At 34.2% G+C, this 19157-nt stretch overlaps 1 protein-coding gene across 2 annotated transcripts; it reads left to right on the forward strand.

The window, feature by feature from the left end:
• Positions 1–254: 254 nt before the first annotated feature.
• LOC123556861 (paramyosin-like) lies at positions 255–18415 on the forward strand. 2 transcript variants are annotated; one of them, XM_045347914.2, is made up of 18 exons: positions 255–506; positions 4089–4145; positions 8002–8088; positions 8765–8931; positions 10150–10228; positions 10547–10623; positions 10898–11066; positions 11592–11699; positions 11959–12047; positions 12384–12516; positions 12726–12942; positions 13188–13428; positions 15229–15424; positions 15618–15746; positions 15915–16286; positions 16573–16773; positions 17027–17196; positions 17493–18415. In XM_045347914.2, exons 1-17 carry the CDS (start codon positions 405–407, stop codon positions 17186–17188), a joined length of 2586 nt encoding a protein of 861 aa, XP_045203849.2. In that variant the 5' UTR covers positions 255–404; the 3' UTR covers positions 17189–17196; positions 17493–18415. The 2 variants fall into 2 exon arrangements, with proteins under 2 accessions (XP_045203849.2, XP_045203848.2); XM_045347913.2 differs by lacking the exon at positions 8765–8931 and adding an exon at positions 8533–8699 and having other exon boundaries at positions 256–506.
• Positions 18416–19157: the final 742 nt, after the last annotated feature.

Raw genomic sequence — 19157 nt, forward strand, 5'->3', positions numbered from 1 at the left:
ATAAACTAATTTAAATTGTTTATAGCTGACGAGAAATGTTGTCAATTGTTTACATTGTTGTATTTTCTCTTTCATTATAATATAGTACAAGTGTATATTTGCCAGCAAATGCCACAGGCCAATGTACGTAAAATTTCTGGAACTGCGATAGCGTATCTTATTACACTCCTACTTGCAGACTTCAGGTAATCGCTTTAAATAGCTCCACCTGGCGGATAGCTCTGCTATATAACTTAATGTATACAGGTATTTAAGGAACACAGTTTCGGGAGAGCAAGAGTAACAAGTCTGTCTGAGCTGGGCGTAGAGGAATTTAACCTGTTACCGTGGACGGCACATTTCGTTATAATTGTTCTACCTTGTTTTTTCTCTAGTGTTTCAGACATTTTAAATAGCCAGTCAAGATGTCTTTCTTGGACGATTCCTCCTCCACCAAAGTGACTCGCGTCTCCAGGACATACAATGTCTACCGAGGATCATCTCCCTCATCACAGAACAGATTAGAGGTTTGTTTTTTCTATATCATTGTAAAGCTTTTTTTCTGCATATTCTGCAACAACAAGGTACATTAGCTGCTAAAAATTGTTCGCTTGTATGTCTAAAGTTAACATGTTCATAGTGCTTGCAAGAAATATTTTATACAAAATACACAATTTGTGCTTATGTTTTTGTAATACTGTATTTCATAAGCAGTTTGTCTTGTTTACGTGCTTTCATTACAAAGTTATGCTTTCAGAATGTCTTGCTTTCAGTGTGTACATCTGTGGATTATCTGAATTTGTAAACATTGTGATGTATTTGTGTTTTGATATATGTGCAATGGCTGCTTGAAAGAAAGTGCTACAGCATTAACAGAATCAGTGCTTACTTTGTGGAACGTTATCATAAATAACATCAGGCAACTATGTTCCATTACATGGATTTATCTTTAGCCCAGATCAAAGGATTATTAACTGCTTCTGAGCTTGCTTAGCTTTCTGTGAAACTGGATTTAAACAGGCATGGGATTGAGGAAATGAGTGAATTATTATTCATAACTGGATCATTTCCCGACAAATTAATAATGTTAAAGTATAAAACCTAACTGGAGTATCAAAATTAATTATAAACAAGATATGCATTCTGAATAACCTTTGAGTCAAATTTAGAAAAGTCCTTAGATAAAATAAACATACAAATAAATACAGAAAAGAATCGAGGTTTAATGTTTTAAGCGATATAGTTCAGTGTTTTGTGAGAAACATTATACTGTCATAGCCGATTTACTTTAATCTATCATTGAAAATGTCGCAGCGGACATCTGTTTATTAATGGCGGACATGAATCCAGGAAGTAGATGTTACTATGGAGACAAAAGCTCCACCTATCGACTTCCCTGTTTTGGTTACGATGTAATGCTTTACCTGTACAGATTGGTTTCATTAAAGCTATTAATAGTAACAATTATTTGAATAGGATTTCTCCGTAAGATTTGCATATATTACTGACTTTAATGGGTTATAAACAAAATTTGCACTAAATATTTCCCATTGAGATAATAATTTTATTTCTTTTTTAGATATTTTTTTCAGTGAATTTAAATTTTGGCTCGAAAAAATAACGGACTGAATTTAAGAAAGAAGTAGAAACCGATAGAATTAAAAATAACTGAATTATAATTAAAACCAAGTTATGATACTATTAAAGTTATATTTAGACATTTCTAGAACTTATTCTCCCGTGTTAGCGATCAAAATTCAGCTAACAACAAGTTTCAATAAACGCTATATTATGTCTCAAAATGGGTTTAGACAGAAAAAGTTTAGGTAAAACTGTAAAGCACTTAATATCAATGGTCGTTATTACAAATTTTACAAAAACGAATGAAAAAGTATTAACACGTAAAACTATTTTTAAGTCAGGATTTGTAAAATCTGAAGATTTAGGAAAGATCCTCAAAGGGGCAAGCATTACTACTGCAATATGTGTTTTCGCCTAGTCCTATTGTCTATATATTTGTAATAGAAATATAATGCGAAACGATAAGATATGCTGAGATTAAATTTGGCATTATAAAACATAATACTCATTATATGTTTTAGAGTTGTTGTTTTTTTGCATTATTGTCAAAATGATGATCCGCCATTTTGTTTTACTCGATTTTCTAAAAATAGACGGTACCTCCTTTTATGGATAGCGCGCACCTAGGTATGCTCGCGTGTATTCATACACCGATAATTCCAGGTATTCTATATCTACTGGCTCATCAGTGAATCTTAGTCTCTGAAATTAATGTAAACTGACAGCAAACACGTGCATTAATTAATACAAGGGAAAGAACACTTACGTATGAGAATGATAAGCTTCACAGAACTTGTACTTATTCGCACTCAAGCGTTTAGATGCAATAAAATAAAATCAAATTTAGCAATAAAAAACAATGAAAATGATAAATAGAAATAAAACTTCCTGTTCCTCTTTACTTCCTGCAAGAGAAAATTGTAGATAGGTCTTGATTATCTAACCAGATGCGAATGATAGGATAAATATCTGATCTTTCTGATTGTGTCTTATTTGTTCTAGGTAAATGATTACACCTTAATAGTGAGCGGGAATTATTCTTGCAATCTATTATAAGAAGAATATTGTTATTTCTCATAACAATATTATTGGTCATAATACTGGTCATTGTTTGCCAACTACTTCCTCAATTTACTACCTGTTTGGATTAACCTTACAACTAAAGCTGAAGTGATGAATATTTGTACAAATATTATACATGTTGATGTATTTGATTGATAAAAAAATAAGTGAAAGTTTATTTTTCAAATCATGTAGATGCATTCATGAAATAACAACTTAATAGAAATATGATTCAAAAACTTCATAATAATAACAATAGGTTCAAGTACTTGACAACAACAATGTAACATATTAATACAACGATCTTTAGACAGATGTTTGTTTGTTTATAAGGCTAAAGGTATACAATTCTTTTAAAATGCACAACAAAGAACACGAAATTGTAATACTTAGATAAATATAATAATGAAATGGCACATGAGTGTAATTAGTGAGCAACGGGAAATAAATGCATGGAGCAGTAGTTGTATATATATATATTGCTGCGGCCTGAGCTGCTTTCATTTTCAGATGTTGACAACAATATTACGCATGCGCTTAATTTAACTGCTGTTTACGTCATCACTTACTGTGTATATTTGTCCAATCATAGAGTTCTAGATCTACAACAGGATCATCGGGCACATCAAGAGTTATCAAGAAAAAAACTGTAGTAATAAGCGGAGGTTCAGAACATAGTGATGTATCCGAATCAACAAGAGTTATCAATACAAAAGATCAGTTTTATAGGGATGCTGAACTCCGCTTTCAGGTAGAAGCTGGTAATGGTCGTTAGAGCTTTTTGGCTTGGTTCCTTTCAAACCCATTTGATAACATCCGAACACCAGCTATCCTTGAATTTCAAAAGCTTTTGGACTGAAGTGTATTATACCCACTGAAACCAACACCAGTCGTAACAATTCATCCCGAAGAAATGATGTGGTTCCCCTTCAACGTGATGTATTCCCAAGTCAAATTCTTAGTCACAAAATTGCTTTAAAAAGAATGATAATGCCCTGAGGAAATAAAATCTTTAATTCATAAATGCATACGTGATAGAGAATCTTTTCCCTGTAAAATGCTATATTGGTATCCGTTTAAATGTTCCGTACAAGTATAGTATTTGGATGCAGCCACTTCTCCCGTGACTTCCACTGCCGCAGAACATGTGATCCTTGGACACACTGTCATTCTATTTACTTATTTGCATCGTCTTTTATTGCAGTTACTTGAAATGTTGTCAATGTTGCTTTTGGCTGCATGCTTGCCTTACAAATATTTCTTTACATTATAATCAGTAAATACAAATCATTAAATGACAAGATTTTATAGTTTTACTCAGCAACCTTTAGATTTAAATTTTGTACACAAGTAGGCGCTTTATTTGACATAAATCACATAAATGTAGAGATAAATACTTATTTTACTTTAAATCTTTGTCTCTGCTATTTTGTTGTAGATATGAGTTATATTTTTTATGATTTCAGGGAAGAATCAGGGAGCTTGAAGATGCGCTCGATGGCGAAAGAGACATGCGTCTTAGGGTAAGCTTTTATCTAATACCATATCAAAAAATGCTCATAGCAATTGACTTGGAAACGTTTCATTCAGTTATTTGGCACTCCTGGGTTTGCGTTGAACGCTAAACCATACAGGAATTTACTTAGAAATGCGATTTTTCCAGCGTATATATATTTTCTAATAAATGATATCAAACATCAAAAGATTTAAAATTAACACATGAAAAAGAGGAGCGCAAATATGAATAATCAAATAAGTGCATATCAAATAAAAACGACAAGTTGAATAATTGAATATATCAGCATACATGTACCAAGTGACGAACAAATAAGGCATCCCTTTCGAAGTAAAATACCAAAATTATTCTGAAAATCTGAGCTGTTAGTCATTTTCGCAGGTCTGCATTGTTTGTCTGATTCAATATAAAATAATTTTCTCATATAAACATCATTATCGATTTATTATCAAGGTGCTATTCATGGCCTTTGTACATTTCTTAGCATCCTGTGCACTATCAAAATACGTATGTTATTCAAGAGTTTCCTGTTTACTTTACCTTGAAATGAGCTAAACTTACATATTTGAAAATATAATATTCGAAAAAAAAAAGAAAGAAACTACTGAGTCAGAAAAAAGACATTATTGAATAGGCCAGAATCCTTTACTTTGTACATAAAGCTTAAACTAGTCTGACAGTGACATTCCAACAGGGTGCAGCTGCTATATAGTCTTTGTGATGTTATGTCTGTTAGTTCTATGATTTCTCGCAACATATTTTTCATAACCAGTGTTACAACAAAACATTATATAGTGTTTACTAGATGTAACTATGTGACCCGCGTTCGCAAAAGTATTCTTCCAAACAGTGAACAAAACTCGTAATGTCAAAACAGATAAAATTAAGGAGTTACTTACTGGTTTCCTTAGTGACTAATTTATGATTCCATAAAATCATTATGCCATTTACTTAATGCCTGCGTAATTAGGTGCCACTAAGTCATCAATTAATGCTTCCACGAGACACGCCTATGACAATCATTGTTTTATGTTTATAACTGTAAACAAGGCCGCTTTCTTCAATGTAACTGTCTCTAAAACAGGTCTTAGCTAAAACTTAGCCAGTCGAGATGCACATAATATTTCCCTTTCAATTACTTGATTCTTCATGCAAAATGGTTCATTTTAAAATGACGTTCTTCTCAAATTATATTGTTGTCTGTTTCGTTTTGTTAGCCCATTTGCACAGTATCTCGTGCATTTCTGCTAGTATATTTATCAGTATAAAGAAAATGAGACCCTTTTACTGATGCAATAGTAACATTTACGACATATAGTTAGTTATCAACTTTTTGGATGATACCATAACAACGCTCATGTAACGATTTTAATTTTAACGAAACCTGTTTTACAGCTATACTAATTAATATTAGTAAAGTACACAATCGGCGCAATTGCCATGTGTTGTTGTAAAAAATTCCGTATCTAATAGTTACTGACCAGGATTTATTGATATTAGCAGATTCCAAGTTTTCATATTATCTGTTTGATGAAGTAGAAATGTAAGAAACAATTTGCTGTAGCAGGTAGATCTATCATTGTGTATGTTTTTTTCCGAATGTTTGAACACTCCCTAACAAATTTCTATCTGAACAATGTTTAGATTTTTAAACGAAATCTGTGTTACAGCCAGTACTGAATTAGATATAGAAACACAGCATGATCGTGCTGCAACATTGCTAGCTGGATATTTACTGGAACGTGTCTGTGGCTATAAAAATCCTGTATATCTTATCTATCAGCGTTCCACTGACGCAAAGAGATGTTTTATTGATATTTGGAAGCAGAATTCCAGAGCTTTTCAATATTTATCTGTCTTGATTGAAGGTAGATATTTGTTGTAAGAAACAATATCTGCTGTATTGAAATTCAGGTGTTTAGGATTCTTCATGCATTTTGTGTTGTTTTTTTCCGGCGGAATGTTGAACACTCCCTTGTACAAATTATTTCTAGCAAATATTTGAGGGTCTTGAAAACAGCTGCACATTTTGGCAAAGTACCACTTTCTTTCTCTATCAATTCTTTTCCTGGTTAGAATTATTAATATTTGGGATACGTTGTTTACAAAACTATTAATATGGCAAGAAAAGTGTACTTTAAAGTTCAAATATTTAGAGACTATTCATGTATAGGTACCATATCACTAAATATTTATATGAAGCCGCCACATTATACGCTTATTATATATATCTAATCACTCTGTAATTGATTTTATTCTTCTCTAAAAGCATCTCATTGGATACGTTTTGTGATTTAATTATACCTAAATTGAAATATACTATATAAAACGTTACAAATGAAGACGGGAAGAATACGCTTAATTTGTTTCGTTCTTCGTTGATCGACAAAGGTACATTAAGTAGGAGGTAATGTCATAAAATGACGTTTCAAAACGTAAGATAACAGTTTATCGTTTCAAATGCTTGGCATACTTTTACCGCCTTATCTCCAATGTTTTGGAAATTCCTCGACTGCTGAATTACCATGGCAACCACACACACGTACCAAATGACTCCTACGTTGATAACGTACAATCTGATCGACCGCGAAGTATATTTCAACATTTATTTACACATCATATAAACACGTTGTAAAATTCCAATATTCTTTCTATTAACATGAAAAAGAATAAATTTGTGACGCAAATGACTCAATATTTTTTCCTGATGTTTCTGACTTCCAGCATTGTTCCTAATTTCCTCTTGTTTTATTTTCAAAATATTCAAATAGGACGAAGAACAAAAAAACAACAACAACAAATAAACAGATGGGGCTGTCAGTTATGATTATTTCATCTTTCTGCAAGATAAATATATCTGACAAAATAATTGTCGAGAAAAGTTGCATCTTCAGCAATTTATTATTTCTGGAACAGTAATCATTACCTGGATAATACATCCTCCTAGTTTCATTCACTTTGCTTCCCTTAGTAACCGTTGCTATATTAGTATTCCCGTAGCACGCGACGTCACGCGCTTTAACCAATAAATGTGTACAGTGGTTTGTGGTTAACCCTCTCTCTCTCACACTCTCTCTCTCTCTCACACTCTCTCATCGAAATACCATAACGTCATGACTGTTGCCAAACTAATTCTGATTTATGATGTAAAAATACAAAAATCTAGAAAAAAGTACAGCAGACAATCTAACGAAAGTAGACATGAATATTATACAAGTATCGCACTCAAAAGCTTTCAAAAACAAAAGGCTATAAAAACAAACTACATCCAAGTAAAATGTGATAACAATTAATGTAATGAAGGTACACACACCTAATTAAATATCTGAATACAAAAGTAATACAACCTGCAAAACATGAACGAATATTTAAGGTACTGCTTTTAACCTACTGGAATATAATGACATTTATCAATATAGCATAGCTTCTTATATTCATTCCGAAGTCGAGAAATAGTTGAACTATGATTATAAATGTTAAAATTCCATTAGGTTGGCATCTCATGGTACAACATACATACCATAAATTGTAAGTTGAATGAAAGTAAAATAGATATTCAGAAGTTCAATGAATGAAACAATGAAACAGAAGCAAGTGTTAGCAAGCAAAGAACGTATTTATTCATTGCGTGTTGAAAGTACAAATGGATAGTCGAAATACGAGTAGACAATATAAAATAACAAATAAAACAAAAAATACCCCTTCTGCCTTTATCTGGCTCAAAATAAATTAAACCAGACATTAGTCGAATTAAACAATATCTTGAACATAGTGTCATTAGTATATTTTGTTCGGCATAATAATGTTTCATTAGCAACTTCAAGAACGGGCATATAATTCATTTGCCATTTTCTACATTTCAGTTTGAGAAACAGTGCGCCGAATATTCCTTCCAGATCGAACAGCTCTCAGACAGACTCGAGGAAACCGGCGGTGCATCCAGCATCCAGGTAGGCCAGAATTGTCGTCTGCGCCAGTCTGCAGTGCATGAAGCAGCTTTTGTAAAATATATCTGATACATCTCTACAAAAAGCAAAACATTTCTCGTAATAGCTGAATATATTTCTATAATATCGATATCTGTGACGTGTCATAACAACTTTAAGCATTAAACATTTTAGAAGGTACCTATATAATAACATTGTCTTTAAAAATAGTTTTGTTTTTACAACATTATTTTAAACAATAGGATAAAACAATGACTGATATCTGATGCACTAGCAAGATAAGATAAAGTATATATGTGATGTGTTTAGTGAAAATTTCTTTTTTTTCTGCATGCATGCTAGCCAATGCTTCTACAATAGTGCAGAAACCAGCTAGGGTGGAGAGCTTTTGTTCAAGGTCATCCAGTGACCTTTCAGCAAATATTTAACATATATCTTTATCGTTAGCACGAGATGGTCAGAAAGAAGGACGCCGAGAACCAGAAGCTGAGAAAGGACATTGAACTCCTTACCATCCAGTATGAAGGTCAAGAAGCAAGCATGAGGAAGAAACACACTGAAGCCCTTAATGACCTCTCAGATCAACTTGATTATCTCCAAAAAACTAAAAACAGGTACACCTATGTGTGTAAATGTGCTGTCTGTATATATTGTGAATTTTCTTTCTTTCCATAACTAGGCGGAAATGGTACGAAAGAAAGATACAGAAATTACAAAGATGAGGAAAGAGATAGAACTGATAACTATCCAATTTGAAAGCCAAGAAGCTAGCTTGAGAAAGAAATATACTGAACAAACGAACGACCTCTCTGACCAAATTGATTATCTCTCCAAAACCAAGACCAGGTTCGAACAAGTCAAACCAATGATACATCTGATAACTCTGTTGTACTGCAGATTTAGTAAAAATATCATTATCAAAAACACTTTTAATACAGTTACTACCAGCGACAATGTTGACGTCAGTGAAGTTTGATAGGGGGCAATTCCATACATGTATTTATCAAAATTTCGGGATACACTGAATGCAGTAAAGCAGAGGTATAAGGTTTCTTACAGAACTGTCTTGTGCGAGTACATAGCGGATATTTTACCGATGAGGAATTTCTGGTTTCCTATCATAGTTCCTGTGATTTCATTTCCATATATGATCATACCGATTAGCACATTTAGCGGTTTCGGCATTTTCCTAATCACCTTCATCTGAATCGTTAATCACCGACATTGAAATTTTATCATGTCATGTAAATTCATGGAGGAAACCAGTTTAATTCCACATATATTTTCCAGGTAGACTTTCATCGGTAAATATGTCGCATACTTGTTCGCCAGGCACTGGTTAACATGTTATAACATAAGTTATAACATTATGACAGTTTAAGAAACCATGTATCAAATACATGTATGTAAAATGGTTTTTTTGATAAAGCAACACAACTCCATTTTACATACATGTTACTGAATTTAGAATTAGACAGTCCGCTTCGGAAACTTTATATCCCAAGGACAAGGCCAACCGAGTACAATCACCCGACACAATAACCTCTTACTCCGAACTCCTTTACCACGGCAGTGTGAGGGTATAAACCCTGTGTTTTGTTTCTACTAAAATCTACTAACTAGAAAGAAATAATGACCCAGCAAATACCGAAGCAATAGATATGAAAAGGAGTTTTGGATCAGACTTTAAATATGAAAATAAATGATGACATACGAGATGCTTACTTCTTGATATATTTGATTAATTTCAACTAAGTTTTAATAATTTCTTTATTAAAATTTTAACAAAAGTGGCATTTTCACATTAGATATATATTTGTCTATGGCTGCTGAGAAACAACAAAAAGTCATAAGGAACGCACCAGAAATTATAGACATTTATACATTATGTAAAAGAAAATCATTTCCTTACTGACTCATATAATGTCATAACTTCGTCCAAACAGCAATGTTTTCTGCATGCTGCTTCTTGGACGCAACAGCCAAAAGCGTCATTATGTTTTTAAAGCATGTCTACGTATCAATTACCTATTATTATAAAACGTTTTCACACTATCTATACAGAGTAGAGAAAGAAAAGAGCCAGCTTCTCGTTGAGATCGACAACTTGCAAGGAATCAACGAAGCTCTTTCCAAGGGCAAGGTAAGATCAACACCTTCATACTTTGTGCTTTGGGGGAGTTTGGATGACACTAAGGGCAATTTCTTTGAAAGGTTGAAAAGCAAGTGGAGTTTTTTTTGATGTGGTGCTTTTCAGTAGAAGTCTCTTACTCAGTAACACGTTTGATTTTTTTTCAACAAAAATAAAATTAGCGTCTCAAATAATGTTTCAGCAACAATAAAGTTAACGTTTAAAATGGTTTGTTAAAAGCTTTTTGCAATAGTTATAACAGTTATACCTTCATTACATGTATGCCTATGGATGTCCTTACGTAAAAACATAAATGTTTTATTTTTATAGGCCTCTGCAGATGCTAAGGTAGAAGGTCTTGAAGGATCATTGGCCAGACTTAAGGCCCAGGTCGATGACCTCACCAGGTATTTAGTTTTGCGATCGCAATTTATTGTTAAATATTGATAAGAAAACAAACCAATTCTTTATATATTTTGTATAACGTTACACATAGTAACAAACTATTCGGTAAAGACAATATTAAAGTGAATGTTATATATAAAACGAAGAGGATATGTCATTATGACATAATCAACATAAAAGAAGAACACAGATATGTAAAACAAATGAAAAGTTGTTACACGAGAAAAAGTCTGATTTAGTACATTTATATTCATGACACTTCGTTATTCCTTGCAGACAATTGAACGACGCCAATGCCACTAAAGCCCGTCTTACAAAGGAGAACTTTGACTTGCAGCACGTCAACCAGGAACTGGACAGTGCCAACGCTGCCCTTGCCAAGGCTAAACAACAACTCCAACTCACATTGGACGACCTCAAGAGAAACCTTGATGACGAATCCAGGGTAGGTACAGTCTAGCGCAAGTCTATATTTCTTATCAGTTTAAACCTTTAAATGGAAAGTGAATACAGCATCACCTATATATATATATTTATCCGTGCAGTCTGATCATGATCTGCACTGTTCACTTTTCAGTCAGTACCTTTTGGTAAGCACCCCTTTTAAAAGTTTATGGTACTATCCAATTTGAAAGATGGACAAATTCATTTTAGAATTTTAGCAGGGTAAGGGTTAAGATAAATTTGATGCGTAACGTTGGGAGTGAGAATGAAATCATTCAGGTGTTTGACTCGTACAATGATTATTCTTTGCAACGCATGTTTTGTATATTGTTGAACGGCGATTTAAAAGCTATATTTTGTATTAATATTGATTCGAGATAAAAAGTTTGAAATGTCTCTATGGTTGTAATACTAACTTGTTAAAATTACATTGGTTCATGCAGTCAGTTTTATTGGCAATATATTCGGAATGTAAAAGCTTATAAGTCCATACTTTTTCCTAGCCTGTGTTCTCCTATACTTACAGCAAAGACAGAATCTTCAGGTACAGCTTGCTGCTCTCCAGGCCGACTACGACAACCTTAACGCCCGTTACGAAGAAGAATCCGAGAATGCCTCTATGTACAGACAACAGGTGAGACGTAGTTCTAAACTCTGTTCTACTTTCGCCGATTTGTAATTGAAATAATGTTCATTGAACCGTTGACTACGCTAATATTTTAAAGCAGTTTCAATAAGCATTTTTTTTTGTAAGAATTTTATCTTTCTGGTACCTACAACTGAAACTGTTTTGCAAATGCTTTAGTCTTAGTTCTTAAATACAAAGAACATATGTCTGAAATTATTTCATAGATAAGCTTATCGCTATTTGTTGTCTGATTTTCTGTTTACAGTACAGCAAACTGCAGACTGAATTCTCTGCCGTCAAGACCAAGTTGGAGAAGGATTTGATGACCAAGACTGAGGAATACGAAGAACTCAGGTATCTAGATATATTAGATATAGTATCTTGTTACTTCTTTAAATATGCATCAAATGTTTTCAGGGTACACCCTTTAATCAAAAAGATTTGCTGATTGAATTCGTTCTGTTTTTTATACTGTATTGACATACCATCTTATTGCACTTGCCGATAACTAAAGCTATTAGCTATATTTCGTAATATAAGTGATAACACACAAGTTTAATGATAAAATGACTAAAACGAAATAGGCCATAACTGTTTATAAAGGAATTAAGATAGTTCGATATTTCAAGTGAAAATATTTGAAGTGAAATAGTTCTACAGTTACTAATCCTATATGAATTATACCAACAGACGCAGATTGAGTGTAAAGATCCAGGAACTCGAGGATATGGTGGAACAACAGAGACAGAGAGCTGCTAACCTTGAGAAGGCCAAGAACAGGTTGACAGTTGAACTCCGTGAAGTCACCATCGAACTCGAAAACGTAATCATTTATTGCACTTGTATCACAAATATTTTCTCTTTAAGTCAGTATGGAAGATAATTCTTACTGAATTATTATGTCCAAGAGCCATATTTCAGAACTAAAACACGAAAAAAAATCAGGAACAGATACAAATGTTTACCAAATACTTTTATCGCAACGCTAGTATGAAAACGTGTGATTATTTTCTCTCGTTTATTTCACAACAGACACAGATCATCGTCCAGGACCTTACCAAGAGAAACAGACAGTTGGAGAACGACAATGCCGCCCTCCTGAAACAGGTTGCCGACCTCACTGCTGAGAACCAAGCTCTCCGTGCCGATAAGGCTGCGCTTGAACAGGAAGTGTACAGACTCAAGGTCGCAAATGCTGAACTCGCTGAGAAGAACGCCAACTTGGAACGAGAGAATAAAGCACTTTCGGGTAAATTTTCTATTTCTTTTAATCTCCCAACTTCGTTTTGAACGTTTTCTATAAGACATTCTGCATACATTACAATGTAAGTGATATAAGAACAGAATCAAATGATTATACATAATGGAGGGCAAAAGTAGTCAGTTCAAAAAAAGCTTCTTTTTAAAACAAGTCACTTAATTAGACTTTCTGTGGTATTTTAACTTTGACGTGCCAGATAAATATGACAGAAGTTTACTATTACTTCTTTTCAGACCAACTTCGTGAAGCCAACAACGCCTTGAAGGACGCTAACAGAAGAATCAATGACTTGACCTCCGCAAACGCCGCTCTTACCGCTGAACGCGACAATCTCGCCGCAGCCCTCCGTGACACAGAGGACGCACTTAAAGACGCAGAGAACAAACTTGCAAACGCCAATGCTGCCCTCCAGGCCCTCCGTGCCGAAATGGAACAGAGACTCCGCGAAAAGGACGAGGAAATTGAAGCTGTCAGGTATTTAAAATCATTTTCAAATATTACCTTTTCTATCCTCGGGCATCAAATAAAACCATACCTGCTTGGACGTGAGATATGTGAAAAAAGTTAGTTATTTAAAGAATAAAAACTGTATCAATTTTGCATTGCGGTCTACAAACGTCCTTATTCTAACACCTGAGATAGTTCTAACCGAAAATTTCATTATTAATTATATATCGATTGAAATTCATATTCTTGTTACCTGATAATATTGAATAATGCATCTCTTAGCTTTTTTCTGAAACAATGATTTATGGCGCGATATATTAACTCTTGTATGTGAGATGGTGTGGGCGATAATGGAAACGAATTTCTGCAAACCTTGCTCTCTGAATATACTTACCCTTCAAACCATATTCACACCTTTATAAGACAACAGCTGTTGTAAACATTAGAAGTCTAGGCCTGAACATCTTATCTTTCAGGAATTTGTAGGTATACACATCCAAGGTTTCTGGAACTTTGCCAGATTCATATCTAAAGGCATACCTGAGGGGAATAAAAGTTTACGCTAAATATTATTCTGGCACAGAGAAAAATTCACAGTGCATTTCCCCTCTGATGCTTTGAGAATCAATAATTAGAAAAGTTATCACGATATATCTCTTGATATGCACCATCCCGATAACGGGGGGAAATAATGACTGGCTTTTACGTCCATTTCATTATCTTACATTTTTAATTCTTTACTTTGAACTTAATGAAGCAGAAAAGAACTATATATAGATAGTTGAATGGACTAATCGTTGTTAAAATATGTATATACGAATACATTGACTTTCCTGAAGAAGAGTTGAGCAGCCAGAATAAAATGCACAGTACAGATATACATATCTGTAACATATATCGATATTCTGCAGCATTCGACATTCTGCAACATAATTATATCGTAATGAAAAGAACGAAATATCGTGCATGCATTGGACAAAAAAAAGAAAATATTATTGCAAACAATAATGTTAAACACATTCTTTCTATATTTAAAACGATTACTTTCTAAAAATTTAAACAAAAAGGCAGTCTGAACCAGAAAGCTTACAATGCTTTCATTGTTGAAAAGAATGCAATAAAGTCCGAAATAAATACAAACGCCTGTACGAATACACTGTACCTACTGTTACCCAAAAATGAAACTTTATACAAGGGAATATTACAGCATTAGAGAACAAAATCACGTTAATTCCTATTTTTATCAATAAATCCATTTGATGATTGAACCTGGAGGAATCAGACTAGTAATTTTAATGAGCCAAGATGTTTTATACTTGGGTAATTTGTTAACAAGCTTTTACGTGTTGTGATAATCACTATGGGGTTTCTTACTTGAAGGTCATACTTAGGCTGTCAGATAAAATCTTATCAGAACATATGAAAAACAGCATTTGTATCATTTTCGGTTTGGAATTTTCAAGTAAAAGACGCAATTATGGACGGCAGAAATTGGGATGTCAGGAAAATTCAAATAGGAAATTATAAATTAACAATGACGTAGGAATACAATGGAATATAATTTAAAACATCATTAGCGGATTTAAATATGAAAAATATGACTGTCAAAACTACACATATAATAAATATCTTTACCAGTTTGGAAATATTTATTACAGAAATAAACATATTTTTTGATCGTGGATATAAGTGAATAAACTGTTAAATTTTAATACAATATTCAGAGGTAACGGAAAACGGAAATAGAATCTCTGTAAGCATGAAAGCATGAACGCATGAACATAAAAATATACTTCAATTTTATTGTTGTTCAATATTCACTTACAGAAAGAGCGGCCAGCGCGCCATTGAAGAGCTCCAGCGCACCCTGGTGGAGGTTGAGACCCGCTACAAATCCGAGATCTCTCGTATCAAGAAGAAATACGAAACCGACATCCGTGAACTCGAAGCTGCCCTCGACAACGCCAACAGAGCTAATGCTGAATATCTTAAACAGATCAAATCACTCCAGGCCAGAAACAAGGTGAGACAATAGTCGGTACATGAGAAAATATTTAATAAGGAAAACCTAAAATTTAGTTTGCTGAAATAATTTCATTATTTTAAGTATATCGGCTATAAAGTAACTTTTTCATTACCATCCTAAGCATTTGGATTTAAACATCGACACAAATAGAAGTTTATAGCATCAATTACATATATGATTTTAATTACAGGAACTTGAAGCGGCCCTTGATGACTCTAACCGCCTTTTGGACGACTGCCGCGGTCAACTTTCCGTCTCTGAGAGGAAGCGCATTGCCTTGGCAACCGAACTCGAGGATGTTAGAACACTTCTTGAATCTGTAAGTATCTTTTTTGTTCCTCACATCTTAATGTAAAAGAGAATTCAGCTGTATTCCGTTTAAAGAAATTATGGTTAAAAATTGGTCGCATTACTTATAAATTTTTTATGGACAACTGTTAACACTTACCAGTATTGAAATTAATAAAATTCTTTGTGTCCTAATTAGGCCGAGAGAGCCCGCAAGAACGCCGAAAACGAACTCCACGACACCACCGTCCGCCTGTCTGAAGTCACCGTGCAAGTCACTGCCCTCACAAACGACAAACGCCGCATGGAAGCCGACATTGCTGCCATGCAATCCGATCTTGACGACGCCCTCAATGGCCGCAGCGCTGCCGAAGAACGTGCTGACAGACTGCAGGCCGAAGTTCACAGACTCGCCGAGGAACTCAGACAGGAACAGGAGAACTACAAGAACGCCGAATCTCTCCGTAAGCAACTCGAGGTTGAAATCAGAGAAATCACCATCAGACTTGAGGAAGCTGAAGCCTTCGCTACAAGAGAAGGCAAGAGACAGATTGCTAAACTTCAAGCCAGGGTAAGTATCTTACACAGCAATCATCTGTTTTACTAGCATCCTGAAGCGGAAAAAATATCATATTATCTTCTTTCTAATAACTAGTTAAGAAGTGGCCAAATTAATCTTTTTTTTTTCAAAATACAAAAAGGTATTCAAAGGAAGAAGCAATACATAAAGAATATCAATACTTCATAAATATTCTTAAAATGCTGGTGCAATAAAGTCATCAGTAACTTTACTGTCAGTAATAGTTCATAGCATATTTAATTGCTTGTTTAATTGATTATCTAAACGATTATTTAAGATCCGTGACTTGGAAGCTGAATATGAAGTTGAACAGCGTCGTGCACGTGAGGCTCAAGCTGGTATGCGCAAGGTTGAACGCCAGTACAAAGAACTGTTGGCCCTTATGGAGGACGATAAGCGCCGCATTGCTGAGCTCTCCAGCTTGAACGACTCTATGACTCTCAAAATCAAGACCTACAGAAGACAGATCGATGAGGCGGTACGTAATAAAACATTTAAATGTTTTATGATTTTATAAATAATTCGCTTTAAAATATAATTTAATCCTTGTTTTCTGACTGCCGTGTTATTTCTCATCACCTTTTACACTTATTTGAAGACAAACTGGCAGAACTCATAGCGATGTTCTGTATTAGATCGTCAATAACCGAACATTTCTATGTCATTTAGGAGAACCAGCATGGCAGCACTTGTCATAAATGAAATAGTGCAATCTACCATTGCTTTTACAGGAAGAGGTAGCCAATATTGCCATGAACAAGTACAGAAAAGCCACCTCATTAGTAGAAGAGGCTGAATCCCGTGCCGATAACGCCGAGAAGAACTTACAGGTTGTCCGCCGTTCTAGATCAATGTCCGTTTCCAGAGAAATTCACCGAGTTGTTAGAGTGTAAATTTTAGAGTAAGTATGCACATTTTATTTATATGTCAAAGATTTCTTAACATCTTTTTCGTTTGTAAACATCATTTTCGTATGAAATTAACTGGTTTGAGTACATTTATGGCAGTTTATAGCATAAAAAACCATCATTCTTCAATAAACTTGATTTAAATGTCAAATTATATCTGAAAATTTATCTTTCCTCTTGTTTGAAAATGAAAAGAAGCATGAAAATGTTGGAAAGAATTACATATGGTTACACAAGACATGAATTGCTTATTTGTTCCATGTTACCATGAAATCATTTTCTTTTTCAGGTTTTATAAAAGACATTTTTTTCCAATTTTAAAGATCTTTCGGATCAAAAACATTGCAAGTTGTGTAGATGTTTACTATGAATGTGACTTCATGAGAATCCCCCGTTATGAAAAGGCTATCTATTATATTTGTTGAACAAATTAACAAGTTGGTGTTCTGCAAGATACGTGCTCAATATCTCTCTTCAATTCTACATCGGCGCAAGACTTGTTCCCAGCATTCTATCAACAAAGGGAAATAAAGAATTACTTCTCTGGAACGGACGGCACGATCAAAGTTATTAGTACCAGCTACCAGACATGCGCCGATGACGTCATCAGCCATAATGCTTCATCGATGTTTCCATGCATGCGTTAAAGACAAGGAATTATATTGACGATCTTAACATTTGTGCATATTATATTGTTATGAAAACTTTTAATGTGGGAAAATTCACTCAAGATGAATTTCTCAGAGTAGGCCGTGTGCAATAAAGATATAGATATTTATTTTGTTTGCGATTTGTGATACAATGGAAAGTCTTGGATCTGATGTTGTATGTATTTATTTTTGTTATTATTTACATTATTATAGTTGAGATAATGCTTGAATGGTTAAAGACATGAGATATAATATTGTACAGACCTGGGATGTTAAAGTCGTTGATAAGTATCTCCTTGTCTCCGTTTGGTCTCCTCTCTGCTTCCGGTTCATCACGTGTCATGTTCCGTGACGTGACATATTGTTGCGACATCATTATCATCTAACATTTGTTTTCTTATTTAAAAAAGACTACTCTATTGAATTATTTTCGGTTTTGATGGGTAAATAAGGAAGTTTTCAATGTCAGTCTCTCGCAAATCAAAGAATTTATGTCTGCGTACATAAAATGTCATTGAATTTTTGCAGAGATAAAAATAAATCGTATGTTGCTGCTTTAAAATGTTTTGACCTTTTTCTTGTTTCCCTTGTTGCTATATTTCTGAGATAAAATTCCTGCCACCTCCACATCTATGAGCAGGTGTAAAAAAAAGATATGAGCTGCGATTTCCCTGTCTGATAATAACTTGTTTGAAAGTTATCGGACACGTATCAGAAATACGTGATACTTATATGCCAAGAAATGTAACAGTCACCAGTCTCCGAACTACTTATCTAACAAAAACAATATAGCAAGGTGCACACAGTGAAATAATCTCATTTTTCTAGAAAATTTGAATAAACATCCTATATAGACGAACAGCATGCCTCTGATTTGAAGAAACATTGATAAACTCTTGAAGGATATTCTGTTTTAGAAAAATGCAAACATTGCTAATATTATGCCACAACGGATTCAGCTTTTAATTGTTTGCATTCTAAGATATAACCAGTTTCATTTCATTAAGAAACCAGAGTATAACTAGGGCAAAAAATGCTATGAAGCCGAGTTTGGATACCAGTATCAGAAGTCGATCATCTAACTTATACCTGAACGTAATTTAGAAACTGTCAAATGGCAAGACAGCATGCAGAGAAAGGTCTCTCAACTTAGATTTTCAACCTTGGAACCAGATAACTTCCGATAAGTTTAGCGGATGACTTCGTAGCGGGAATTAGATTACAACTTGGCAATGTTAAAGCATCGTGTTGATGGAAGCAAGTGATCGTCAACGGTGAAAACTCGGCTGTAATAATCCGAGAGT

This window comes from Mercenaria mercenaria, chromosome 5 (genome assembly GCF_021730395.1).
Source record: "Mercenaria mercenaria strain notata chromosome 5, MADL_Memer_1, whole genome shotgun sequence".
NCBI classification, from domain to species: domain Eukaryota; kingdom Metazoa; phylum Mollusca; class Bivalvia; order Venerida; family Veneridae; genus Mercenaria; species Mercenaria mercenaria.